The 13,647-nt window shown below is 47.4% G+C and overlaps 1 protein-coding gene across 4 annotated transcripts in view; it reads left to right on the forward strand.

Moving 5' to 3' along the window:
• REEP1 (receptor accessory protein 1) overlaps positions 1 to 13,647 on the forward strand; it is a 112,109-nt gene that overhangs the window by 83,459 nt on the left and 15,003 nt on the right. For 2 of the 4 annotated variants that reach the window (XM_073241551.1, XM_073241553.1), the window contains exon 6: positions 7,642 to 7,827. The exons of the other annotated variants lie outside the window; for them this stretch is intronic. In XM_073241551.1, the coding sequence (XP_073097652.1) occupies positions 7,642 to 7,827 (186 nt within the window). The remainder of the gene's footprint in view (positions 1 to 7,641; positions 7,828 to 13,647) is intronic. 4 annotated transcript variants of the gene reach the window in all.

A 13,647-nucleotide genomic window follows, 5' to 3' on the forward strand; every position in this document is an offset into this window, starting at 1 on the left:
ATTACTGCTCTCCTCAGCCCAGTCATGGAGCATAAATGTGGTATATTTCTCAGAGTGGTTCAGTACCAGTCACCCGGCCACCCGGCCCCGCGTGTATACATTTTATTCTGACGGTAATTCTATAGGGCCATCCTTTTCCAGGTCTGCCTCCAGAGTCTTGATCCCCTCTTGGCCAGCCAGTGCCAGCCCCTCAGACCACCCGGGAAGCCCCCCACCGGGCACCTCACAACAGCTACCCTGAGCGACACTCCAGACAGTCTGAAACTTGCCTCAGGAAATAACTGCATATTAGTTCTTCCTAGTTGGACAGAAGGAGTGAGGGATGCCTACTAACTGCTGAATTTGGTTTCAGATGAGAAAATGTTTTGCCTTTTGGGGATTTTGCTTTTCCTCTCTGAATATAAATATCATGAGAGGGAAACCATCTTCTCTTCCAAATATAATGACCTCTATTTTTGAAACAGATGTATACTTAAAAAAAAAGAAAAAAAAATGAAGTAAAAGCCAGCCTTGCTGGAGGGTAAGTCTGGTTCCCACAGCAACAGTGAATCACTCCAGGCAGGGGTCAAAGGTCGATGACTCATCAGCGGGTCCAAATCTGGCTTTGATGTCCAAACCACCTGGGAAGCTTTGTTTTTTATTTTTTAATAGATTCTCAGATGTACTGATTCAGAATCTCAGGCAGTGGGCCCATGAGTCTGTATTTTTAACGAGTTTCCCCAGATGACTTTTAAACAGCCAGATTTGTACGGGTCACTGCCTGAGGCCCATCCGGAGCCATGAGCACGCAGGTGATTTCTTTAATATTCCTGGGATGCAGATTTAGCTCCTTGGGAGCACTGACCTTGAGAATAAGAAAGCAGGCTCTTTTCATGTGTGTGAATCTTACTTTTCTCAAAACTTAAAAGCCAGTTGGGAAATCTTATGGTGAGAATATGAAATCTTCTGCCCCTCTCGTCATTCTCCAACAAGCCTAACACAGTGCACTGCACCCAGCTGAGCCCTGCACAACAATCTTGCTAATGACCCCAGGGGAAGGATAGCAATTTTGTGAAAAAGACACCCTGCCAAGTCACCCATGGCGAAGGTGACAGTATAAATGTGAAAGGGGTGCTAGAATAATTAGGCCAGGACAGCAGGTATAAACTAGGTGTGTCCCAAGCAGACAGGGATTTATGGTCACCCTACTCATGGCTCTAGTTTGCATCCCGGGGACCCTGCCTCTCTCCTCCCAGAAAACACCTTTGACTCACAAATCAGTTCTCACTCTACATACCTACTATGTTCAGCCACATGGGTGCAAGGTAACTGAAGACTCTCATAGTTCAGAAAGATTAAATGGAAGCAGGGATCATGTGACTGAATGAGGGAGCCTCACTCCTCTCCCCATCTTCTGCTGTGTGTTTGATGGTTCCTGTCTTGCCAATGGGTTTCAGCCCCGGACAAGTTCACTATGGATTCAGTGAGACCAAAAAATGACAATGGAACGTCCTTAAGGTGAAAGCATTTATCCCCAACTTTATTTTCATAGTGGCAGGTCAATCACTAGAATCCTGTCCACTCAGAGTGAGTCTACATGCAGCAAGCCGATCTCTGCCTCTGGAACTCTCTGCCCCCGCAGCCATCTCAGTCTCTGTCCTCAGCGCTGCCACCTCTCAAGTCTCTGCTCTCCTGCAGCCTTGTAGCCCTGCAGCTGTAAGCAGCCCAGAGCACTGGGCAGAGCCCTTTCTATAAAGTCAATAGCAATGTATTGCCCACATGTGTGTAGTTAGCTAGCCGACCAGGGCCGGGTGAGAATCTTGGCCACAGGAACCTTCACTTTATCCACGCTCCACCCATCCAGGATTCTCGCCTCTCAATCTATGTGCCCTCAATCCTGTGTAATTGTCCCTGTTTGAGGAAGCTGGGACATTGCAATCAAATTCCATAATAACATAATAACAACAAAAGCTATGATAATATACAAATAACAAAAATTAAGACAAATTATAATAACCCTCAAGCCTGAGGAGATCCATTGCCACCAGTGGTCATTCTTGCTATGTTCAAACCAGTTCTACTCAAATGAGTTAACCAAAAGGACCATGGGTGGGCCTTATAATACCCACCTTTCCAGCCTCTCCAGCAGAAAGTCTTGCAGACACACAGGTCGATCTTGTTTCTTTGTCTCTGGCTTCTGCTTCATCATCCTCAGCTGCTGGAACCTTTATTCTGGTTTCAGTTGTTGCCACAGCTCCAATAAGTTCTGTTTGACTTTCCATCCAATTTCTTTCTGTCTGCTCCTGCCTTTATCAAATCAACCCACATCTGGGTCCTCGTAACCTTCACAGGGCCCTTTAAATTCTTCCTTTGAGTAGCAGACCGTATTTCCTTTTGTGCTTTCATTGCTTGAGCCTGAGGATAGGAGCAGAGCACAGAGTGCTCCACAACCTGGGGAGGGGGCTGCACCTCTTCTGGAGGAACCTGCGGTTGCTGAGTCTTTATTTTCTTTCGGGCTTTCCACCAACTTTCAACCGGGTGGGGTTTCAACCGAGGAGGGGCCTATGCCTCGAGCACCAGTAGGGCCTTCACCCCCACCTGTTCATCAAGCCTCCGCCCCTCCAGTTCTGGGGCTGATGGCTCCACTACATCCTTCACCTGCCCCACGGCACCTGGCAGCCTGCACTCTCGTGCCGCTGCTTCTCGGGCCACTGCTCCTTCTCATGCTGCTTCTTCTCGGGCTACCACAACATCCTTTACCATTTCCACAGCACCTCATAGTGACACCATTCCAGTCAGCAACAGCTTTTTGCCTCATCAACAGCACCTCGCAGCTCACGTTCTCGTGCTGCCACTTCTCGTGCTTCCTGCAGGAGGACATCTTTTTCCCTATGGCCTTCCTCAGTACTGTGAGAAGAAAACTCCCTACCAATCCTGCCACCTCATGGGCACTCTGTTTCTCTAAGGAATTCCCTATTTTGCTGAGGGCCAACTTTACTGCCTTAGGGGTGACCTCCACCCCTTCCCAGTCTTGCAGTGGGGCCCAGTCCTTTAGGAAGCAAGCCATGTTGGACCACATATCTACTGGGGGACACTCAAATGTCTCCCCATCCATAGGGGCAACCCGCTGAAGCACCCCTCCCGTAAGAGCAGCCTGTTCTGTTCCTTGGTCAACAATGAATCCTGCCAACTATGCCAACTGTCTTGCCAATGGGTTTCAGCCCCGGACAAGCTCACTATGGATTCAGTGAGACCAAAAAATGACAATGAGACATTCTTGGGGTGAAAGGGTTTATACCCAATTTTATTCCTACTGTGGCAGCTAGAATCCTGTCCACTCAGAGAGAGTCTGCACACAGCAAGCTGATCTCTGCCTCTAGGCCTCTCTGCCCCTGCAGCTGTCTCAGTCTCTGTCCTTGGCACTGCCACCACTCCAATCTCTGCTCTCCTGCAGCTGTGCAGCCCTGCAGCCATGTCACTATATTGCCCAAGCACTGGGTGGAACTCTTTATATAGAGTCAATGGCAACGTATTGCCCACACATGTAGTGAGCTAGCCTACCAGGGCCAGGTGTTTTCTTTCTAGCAAAAAACTACTTGTTTACGGTTCATCAGGGGGGCAGGTATTGATTTTCTTTTCAGAAAACCTCCCTCTATGAACTCATGCATAAAAGGTGTTTCCAAGGAAGAAGAAGAGACTACTGTCCCCTCTAGATCCCTGTGTCTTATTTCTCTGACTTCACACTCTCATTTCTGCTCAATCCAAGTGGCCAAGGTCTCCAACAAGCCTCATGCTGTCTCCTTACCCCTGAGAGGAACATTTCCCAACCACTGTGCTAGCTTACATTGCATTAGCCTTTTTCTTCTGTTTTAACCAAGGACTGTGTGATGTTTAGAATTCACTATGGCAACCCATTTTAAACACCAAAGTTATCTAAACTGTTATGGGCAACCTGCTGAAAAAGTTTGGAACTATTCCCCATGTACTAGTCTCCCAAACAAATCAGCTTGCATCCAGGCTTAGCTTTACAAAACATGTTGAAGCAAAACCAAGCAAGACTCTTGACCAGTGTGGCTCTACCACACTTGCTTTGTCATTCAACGCCCCATTATCCTGGGTTCCTTTCTCCCAATGTGTTTCCCTGCAATGTTACCTCACCTCACTGTACACGGTGGATGGTCAGGAGGATTAAAGCAAACAAAAGACCCAGCATCACAAGTCAGCTGAAGAGGAAGTCAAGTTGCTGGTCTGGTGTGACATGGCCTTCTCTGTTCCAAGTGTAGCTGTGGAGTTATATGTAGCCAGATGCATCAAGGGCCCAAGTGGAAAGAGAGATGCTCAGCCTCCTGCCTGACCTCTGAGAAGAGCCTGGTGGAACCTAGGAGGTGTGAGAGGGCCTCTTTAGCACTTGAAGGGGAAGGCCTGTTTGGCTGTGCTGATACAGCACATTCTTGACCACCTCCTCCTCCCTGACTCCTCTCTCCTGCTTGCTCCCTCAGTGTTGAGTGGGCCCTGCTTTGCTCTCCTTTCCCTCCCAGGGGCATCTCATCCTCTTCCTCACCTTTGGCTGTTACCTGATGCACCTGGTTCCCAGGTGGACTTCTCTGCCCAGGCCTCAAGTCCAGTGTTTCTGATTCTCTACTGAACTTGTCCTCCCCTTGTCTCCTCAGTACCATTAGTCAGCATCTTCCTGATGGTAATGCAGTCACCATCCTCCCTGGCCCCCAAGGCTCCAAATCTCATCCATTTTTTGATGCTCCTCCCTTTTCCCACTTACTCTTCAAGTCCTACCTAGTTAACATCTCTTCCCTCTTCCAGGCTGCCTTTCCTGCACCCTCCCTTCTAGCTTGGACTATTGCAGTAGCCACCCAAGTGGTCATTGCTGCTCTCCCTTCCTGTGTGAGGCCTGTGCAGTCAGACCCTGATCCCAGCCTTCCTGTCTTGTCTCTCCTCACCTTTCTAGCTCTTGTGCTGCACTCACAACACCAACTTCTGTGCGATTCTGTGTGCCATTTCTAGAATTTTCTTTCCTGTCTCTTCTCATGTTCTTTCATGGCTCTGTTTACATCTGTTGAAATCCTGACCTCCCTTCATTGTCACCTCTGATTCCAGGTGGAACTGGCCTCTTGCTTCTGCTTGTCTCCTGGGAGTCACTCTGTTGTAGTCATTTGTATTCATGTCTTATCTGCATCCCTAGTAGGTGCTCAGTAAGTGTCAAAGGAATAATGGGCTATTGTACATATTTTTAGTTGTCATTACCAATAGAGCAAAGCTTAGCATCAAGTGGGCTTTGGAGATAAGCAGATATGAATTAAAAATCCCAGCTCCCCACCTGCTGTAGCACCTCCATGATCCTCAGCTTTTTCACTGGCAGAATGGGCATGATAATGGTGCCCACAAGAAACAGCTACGAGATGGTGTACACAGAGACCCCACAGAATGCAGAGCTCATGCTAAACACTTAATAAAGGTACCTGTTACTCACTTCTCATATGTCAGTTTGATCTCCAAGGTTGATCACAATCTTCTCTTCATGTTGAACCAAGTGAACAGAACAGGTCAGGTGCTGGCTTTGGAGAGCTGTTTGTGAGTCAGACTCTTCTGGAGACGAGGCTCCTGTGACGTAGGCTCTGATAGTGTGAGCGAGTATTTGAATGTTGCCCGTGCTCTTGCCCTGGGCCATGTCTCCCTGGGAAGCCCATGCTGCTGGCTGGCCTTCAGGCCCCTCACTGCTCTGGGCCTGACTTTCTCTGCAGTTGCTTCCTCCTCCTCTTCAGCCTTGAGATGAGTGAGTTACTGCAGGCAGCTTACAATAGTGAGCATCTGCCCCCCACCAAGAGAGAGAGAACGTCAAACTGTGGGTTGTCAGAGCAAGAAGGAAGCTTAGATGCCATCTTCGGTAACCCCTCACTTCACAGGGCAGGACGCCAAGACCGCATGTTGAGTGGCTCCCCCAAGGCCACACGGCTGTTAGCTGCCGAGCTGGGCTCAGAGCAGAACTCTCCTGGTCCCAGTCCAGTGTTTCCTGCATCACTCAAAGCCTTCTCCCCTCTACCCCCTCCATTGGACTCATGATTTCTGACCATTTTCATTATACCACCAGGCCCTGAGGGCTGTGGCTGAATACCTGAGAGAGGACTGTCTCCCACTGAGAATTTTGGAGACTTTTAGGGTTGTTTGTCTGCTTTTCTGACTCTTGTATCGAACACCTCTAGGAGTTAAGGTGCATTAACATGCAAAAGACAGCCAGCAAATGCCACCAAGGCAGGCTCCAGCTGTTTCTTGGGGCAACTCTTAAATGCAGGAGGCAGTGCATACTAGGTAAAGGAACTGGGGTCACAAATGCCTGGTAACCATACCATACAGCTTTTTTAAAGCTTTATCATTTATGATAATGTGGGTGCATTTGTAAATGCAAGTATAATCATAGCCCACTTTTCACTAATTGTGGAACCAATTTGTTTTGTGGATGCCCCTCTGCCCCCCTGCTTCCCATTGTCCCTTTCCTACAGGCTCCTTGTGTGTGCCCCACCTCCCTCTAGGAAGAGACATTAGCTGTCACTCTAGCCCCGGCTAGTGGTCTTTGCCTTTCCTAGGAGGGAGCTTGGGCAAGGCAAAGCTTCCCGTTGAGGCTCAGTGGAGGGCTACTGCACTCGAGGCCGGGGACAGGGGCTGTGTGCCTGGAGTCCTTCCTGGTCACCGCACAGCCCCCTCACCTGCGTGCTGGCCTCACATGCCCTCGTCTTGCTTGCAGGAGCTCACTCATCTGTGCACTGTTATTATCCTACATGGCCCTGTCTCACCTCCTCTGCTGGCCCCTGAGATCCAGCCCGTGTTCCAAACCCGGAGCACCAGATCAGCCTGTCCTCACCAGCTAGTGTTTGGATGCTCTGTCTCCCATTGGGTGAGCTCCTAGACAGGAGGCCAGGAAATACCTCTTTATTCCAGACATCCACGTGCCTAGCTGCAGCCTGAGGAAGAGGGGACAGCTATTGGGGGCCAGTCCTCAGTTTGTGCTACACGGTATATCCAGACGGTTCTCATGATTCTAAAACCCCGCTTTCTTCACATTGCTCCCTCAGAACCTTCAGTGGAGTGCTCATCCAAGTCAAATTTCAGCAGCTGAGATACAGTTTTCCCAGGCCCTTCTCCCATCACTCACAAGCATCAGAGCCGCTTCTCGTGCTGGCTTAGTCCCAGTTCCCCAGAGTGAAGTTTCCGTTCTCACACTGTGGCCCCTGTTGCTCTCTGGCCACAACCTCCTTCCCCTTGCTTCTGTGCAGCCCCTGCCTCAAGCTGGACCTCTCATGCGAGGCCGCCTCCAGGTGTCAGCCAGCAGCCCTCGCCCTGCCCTGAACTTCGGTCCCACGCTCGGTTGTTTTTGTCCTCTGCTGCTTTGCGCACACTAGTATCTTGATGCTTATCTGTGAGCAGCTTGGGAGCGGGAACCCTGTCGTGTTTCACTGTCATCTCTCTTCCCCTGTGGGGCTTCAAATAACTTTGTAGACACTCCCTCACTGCTTGTTGTGAATGAATGAAGGAAGGAATGTGTGTGTGGGGGAGTGAGGGAGTGGTAGGTGAGGACAGCATGGCTCCCTTCAGCGTGGCTCCCTGTTTTGTACGCTTGGTGCCCATGGCTTTTTTTCTTTTCCCCTTTATCAGGTGGCTCGACTCTTTCATATTGTCTCCTCTTTGGACCTCAGAGAAGGGCAGGTAACCCTGTTGAGAGGTGTGACTAACTCCAAACTGATCCAGTCGGGTAGAGAGGCCAGCTGCCACCTCTGCTCACCAGCACCGGGTCTGGATCGGAGCCAGGTGTCTCTCCCGTGGACACCTGTGTGTGTACATGTGCGTGAATCCCAGGGCCACGTCCTGCTTCCGTGTCCTTCCAGAGCCTCTTGTTGTGCTAGTCTGGTAGCATTTAACATGTGATTAACTTACTTGGTTTTTTTTTTCTTTGTTTAATGCCTGGAGAGTGAATTGAATTTTATAATTGATGCTACCCTGGGACAAATCCTATCTCTTTCTCTCTTGTTTGTTAATCCAGTTTTATGTAAATGAGGTCCTGTCTTCATCCAGCATGTTAATAAGGAGCCTGCTTGGCATTATGGGAAGCATGTGTAGCTTTTAAGATTAACTCTGTCAGTGAGGGGGTGCCCCTTTAGAAGGAAGTACTACCTCTTCTTGAATTACCAGGGGGCAGTGTGGTTGTGCTACCAGCTATGTTATCAACTGACTGCTTCACTAAAACCTTCTGTCTGTTCTCATGATCATCCATCATAGGTATGAGATGTGTATATGGTGAGATCAGCTAAAAATTCATGCTCTGTCAGAGCCTCCCCCTGTGACTTGGTGTGCCTCTCTGGAAAAGAGGATCTCATCAAGGGCTCACAACCAAGCTGAGCTGCTGTGTAGATCCCAGGCTCATGGGTTCTAATAGTAAACATTCTATTAGTGGTTCATTGTTTCACTTGGAATACTGGACGAGTAAAGGTCTGGGTTTTCCTGACCTTTCCACACCCCCATCCCTGACTAAAAAAAGCATCAAAACGTGCAGAATTTCGTGTGTGTTGGCTACATGACTTTCTCATCCCTTACAAATTGGGTAAAGGATTAGAAATTGAAGATCTCAAATAGAAAATCCAGTGACACAGTTTACCTCTCAAAGTCCAATTCTCTCATAGTTTTAGCTAGGGAAAAAAAATTTAAATAATCAGGAATGGATTACCTTCCTGTGCCCCCAAGGCACTTCTGTGGAATTTTAGGGGTTCTGGGAGCCCAGCTGAAGGAACCACTGGGCCATGTTGTTGACATGCCTAGAAAGCAGCAAGGTGAGTCTGTGAGCACATGAATAAACAATGGCAAAGCTGGGTAGACCGTGCTTATGACACCTAGAATAGGTGACTGAAGAGGTCAAAAGTACAACAGAATACAAGCAGGAGATTCATCTTCACGGAAGGCTGAGTCTCTTTCCCTTTCTAATCCCATGATGCTAGGCTGTGAAGGGGGAGGCTGTCTCCAGGGGTGGGATCCTGAGGACAGTGCTGACGTGGAGTGAGAGCCTCGGGGCCAGGGGCTCAGAAGAACCAGAAGTCCGCTGATCTTGGTTCATGGAAGGGCCCCAAGCATTCTTAGCTTTTCCTATGGCTCATATTCTAAACTCAGTGTTGGCTGGGAGGAAATTGATACACACTTAAAGAAACCACATACACACATGCTGGAATTTATTCATTCTTCATCAGTTACCTTGGGAGGCCCAATATTTATTCTAGAGATTTTCAAATCCTTCCAGAAACTCTTATTTTAGAATTATAATCAGAGCCAGATAATGAGCCATAGAAGAGGGTGACAGATTCTTGAACTCATAATTTTCCAGTGGAAGGGATTCTTGTTAACCCTTTTAGTTTCTCTATGAGACTGCAAGGCTGAGAAAGACCAAGCTGACTTGGTCAAGGCCCCCCACAGGCCCAGAGAGTACTTTCTGGAGATACCACTTCTTCCTTCTCTGTTCTTTATTTACTTTTTAAGTAGTTTCATGTCTTTTTTTTTTTTTTTTTTACCTAGATGGCATTTGCCAGCATCATTCAAACCCTATATTCATAAAATAGGGTCCTCAGGGTGGTCTTGGCAGAGTGCTGTGTTACTAAAAATGAAATTGTAATGATTTCTTAAAGGTAAAATGTGTTCATGGTACAACATTCTAAAAGTACAAAAAAGGGCACATAGTGAAGAGCAAGTCCTCACTGGCACAACCCTTTTAAACAAACCCTGTAGCTTTTCAGCAAGCACGTTCACAAAGGCATTCGTTGGGTCATTCACACAGTGTTCTTGGACCCCTGTCTCCTTGGCAGACAAAACTGCAAAGACCTCATCTAGAATGGAACAAAGTGGCAGCTCTGAGTGGTAATGCATACTGAAAAATATGCTTCTCTTTCTACCTGGTCCCCATCTTCATCTACCTGAGTCCTCCAAGGCCAAGTCAAGTGTGGTCTCCCCTGGGACACCTTGCTTCTCAGATGTATGCCCTCTGCCCTTTGCACCTTACAGCCCTCTGGCATTCCTTATACACTCCTGTGGACAGAGGTCAGTCCCTATTCAGCAGGATGCCCCTCAGTGTTGGGACCCTGGCTGATGCATCGCGTTGGGGGTGGGGATTTCCTGCTGCCGCACATTGCTCAGGGGATCGATCGCTCACGAAACTGTCATATGTTCATGCATTCCATGCCTTGACTTCTAACATGTATCAGGCAGAGTGACAGACACTAAGGCTGCAACAGTAAATAAAAACAGTCTGGAGGGAAAGGCAAATCAACAAACAATGCCAATAGTTAAATATAATTGTATGGAGTACAACAAAAAGTACAGACTGCACAGACAGGATAGGATGGGGCTGAGATGGTTGGAGAGCTTCTCTGAGAAGAGTAACCATATTGCCTTGAAGCTAAAATGCTGTGGTTTCTAAGCCACATTGTTATCTCATGTACAACTATGGAGGAACATGCTGCCCATTAAGTTAGGGCATAATGCTTTTCACCTAGAATTTTCACTTCTACTTATTAAAAATACTCTTTTAGACTTGAGACAGATTTTTTGTGTCACTTTTGTACATACATGAAAAGAAACATAGAAACACAATAAATGGGTTGAGGTCTTCCCAGACTCACTTCCTCACTTTCAGAGCACGAGTCTTCTGAATCATGTGTCACCTCAGCCCATCACTACCCATTCACAACCATGCCCTGTCCCCTTTGGGTCTTTCCAAGCACCAGTGACGCAGCTGCAGGCCCTGGGACTTTCAGCCGTGCTGCTGGTACCCGTTCTGCCAGTTCGGATGCTGCTGCTTTTGTGTCTTACCAGAAGGTGTCACTGGAATAAGTCAGACAACCTGGACTCATATTCCTTCTTCAAGTGGCTCTTGGATGGTTTGTTAATTGAACACTAGGGGGTTTCAGTTGCCTAGTCATGCCACAGGGCTTAACAACAAAGTGCGTTCCTATGTGGACAATGACAGCGATGTCAAGCAAGAGCAACCACAGGACCCACACCAATTTCAGAGATGAAAAAATACGTGTCTTGAATCGGTGAGTAAGTGGGTGTTTTCATTGCTGTGGCAACTCAGTGATGTCACGGGTCCTCTGGGTGAAGGTCTCTGTAAGTATCCTCATCCCAGGGTGGCACTTCCATTACACTCGGAGGCAGAGAGCAGGGCGCAGGGTCAGGAAGGGGAAGTACCTCTGCATGTCAGGAGGGGAAAATACCTTTCCCCGAAATGCCTTAGCAGATTTCCTCTTCCCTCCCACTGGCCAGAACTGCACCATGTGGCCATCCATACCAACAGGGGAGGTTGGGAAATCTGTTTTTTTCTGACCATTTCAAGAATGGGGTAGGAAATGACTTTTGGATCTTCAGCTAACAGTGTATCCCACCGTGGTCAAATACACTTGGGATGCCCTGAGTTAAACAACCTGAAACACTGCAGGATTTCTCAAAGCTTTTAATATGGTGATATGGCTCATTGAGTTATGAAGAATGTGGTATTAAGCTTTTCCAAGTTTTGGGGAATCCAAATTTATTGCGCCCAAATAGGGAACCCAATTTTGTAGAATACTAGTAAACAACTCTTGGCTGTTCCCAGAATAGCAAGAAGACATTTCTCCAGAGCAGAGCCAAAGTGGCAGGGTGGGATAGGGCTTGTGCAAGATGAATGGAAATGAGGTTGTGAGTAGAGACTGAGCAGGGCTGAGAGGTTTACAAATGAGAGAGTCGTATTGATTGTAACCATCTTGGATTGTTTTGATAAGTACGGGCTAATTTGTTTTCAAGAGCCTTGTATCTGTGTCGCTGTGAGGCTGTGATTTCCTCTGAGACAGGACTCGGTTCATACCAAGTGACTGTTATCCCTTCTCTGTTCTCCCTCTGCCACTTGCAGTGACACTGGAGCTACTAGGCTGGCTGGCTTCTGGGGGCGGAATTGAGTGCTTTGCCAAAGTGGACATGGCTGGTGCCTGCTGCTACTTTCTCTCAGATGCGCTGCTCAGCATTTTCAAGGGCTGGCTGACCACCAGTGGAGCATTTAATTGGACTTGGGGTCATGAAGCTATTCCTGGTCCTTTGACCAGAAGTGCTGTTTCTGTTTTTTATTTTAACAGCAATCTGTGTGTCTCAGGAAGCAGCAACCATATCATCATCATCATCTCTGACATTTTTTGAACACTTACTATGCACTGGGTTTTGTGATGGGCATCTTACGGGCATAATCTCATCTAGTCCTACCACCATCCTCATCCTGCCATGGGGTGCTCCTCTGCAGAGAATACTGAGGTGGGGAAGGGTTAAGGTCATCCAGCTGTTAGTGATAGGACTGGAATTTGAATCCAGGTCTGACTCTAGAACTGTTCTTACTCTGCACTTTATGTACCTTCTGGCCTGGTACGTGTGTGTTTATTTGTACATTTGTCTTTTTACATTTTGCCAGAAATCGAGCTGTATTTTTGGTATTTCCTAATAATGCCCAGCACAATGTCTTGCCCATAGAACATCCTTGATAAATAATTGTTGAACAGATAAATGAATAAGTGAGAGGATCAATGAAAGGGCAAGTCAGAGAGTGTTTTTTCTGGAATGTTAACCTAACATTGAATTACTCCATTATATGTATCAGAACATTTCCCCCCTCTTTTCAGAGTTATTATTCTTCAGTCATCTCATTTCTTCTAAATTCTAAATGTCATCTAAGATGTTCCTGAGTAAATAATGATGGACCATTGGCTGATAGATTTGGAGGGGATTGTGTCCATTTTCTTGGCAAAGACCACCCAGCTATTAATGTCTGGAGGGTGAGGTCTCTTGCCTACTATCGTTCCAGAGAGTGTCTGAGGCAAGTAGGGTGATCTCTGTCTTTTCTCACATCACGTCCTCCTAACACCCCTCTGCCTAGATTTATAATTCTAATTGTATATATCTCTGTATTTAAATTGTATTATTTAAATGATTTCTTTTTGTTGTTGTTAGTTTCCTGGAAACATGATATTTATATCATTGGTAGGTTGAGAACTTATCTTTTCTACATTTTCATGCATTTCTGCTTTATTCTGACATTTCTAAACCAGTCTGCAAGCTCCTTTTGTTTTCCCTCTAATGACCTCATTCTGTGTTTGCTTCTTTATCGAGTTTCCTCCTTTATCCAGATGGCTTTCTCACTGAAATCACATCAGAGAATTGCTATGCTTTCGTACCCATTTTCCCTGCTTTTTGTTTTGTGAAGTCTTCTGCCATCTGTGAAAGCCTCTTACTATGCTGCTGTGGCTCTCATTGGTTTCATGCATGCCACCCCAGCCCAGAGCGGTCTTGTTAGCTCTTCTCGTCGATTTTGTGGTTCTGTTAGTGTCACCAAGGTGTCCAGCCCTCCAGGACCGTTCTTTCCTTCATTATCCAAATAGTACACCCCTGCACCCCCTGCTGTCCCAGTTCTGTGGGAAGCCTGCAGGCCCTCCAGTATGTCAGAGGATGCCCACGTTCATCCATTTGCTGCTTGCCTGTCACATTCTGCTTCAATCCCAACCCAATTCTCAATAACCTGTCTCCTCCTAGTCCCCACCCGCCTCAGGTTTCCTTCCTCACCAAACTCAAGTCTCCATCCCCAGCCCCTGAGGCGCCCCCACAGCAGGC

This window comes from Manis javanica, chromosome 1 (assembly GCF_040802235.1).
Source record: "Manis javanica isolate MJ-LG chromosome 1, MJ_LKY, whole genome shotgun sequence".
Lineage (NCBI taxonomy): Eukaryota > Metazoa > Chordata > Mammalia > Pholidota > Manidae > Manis > Manis javanica.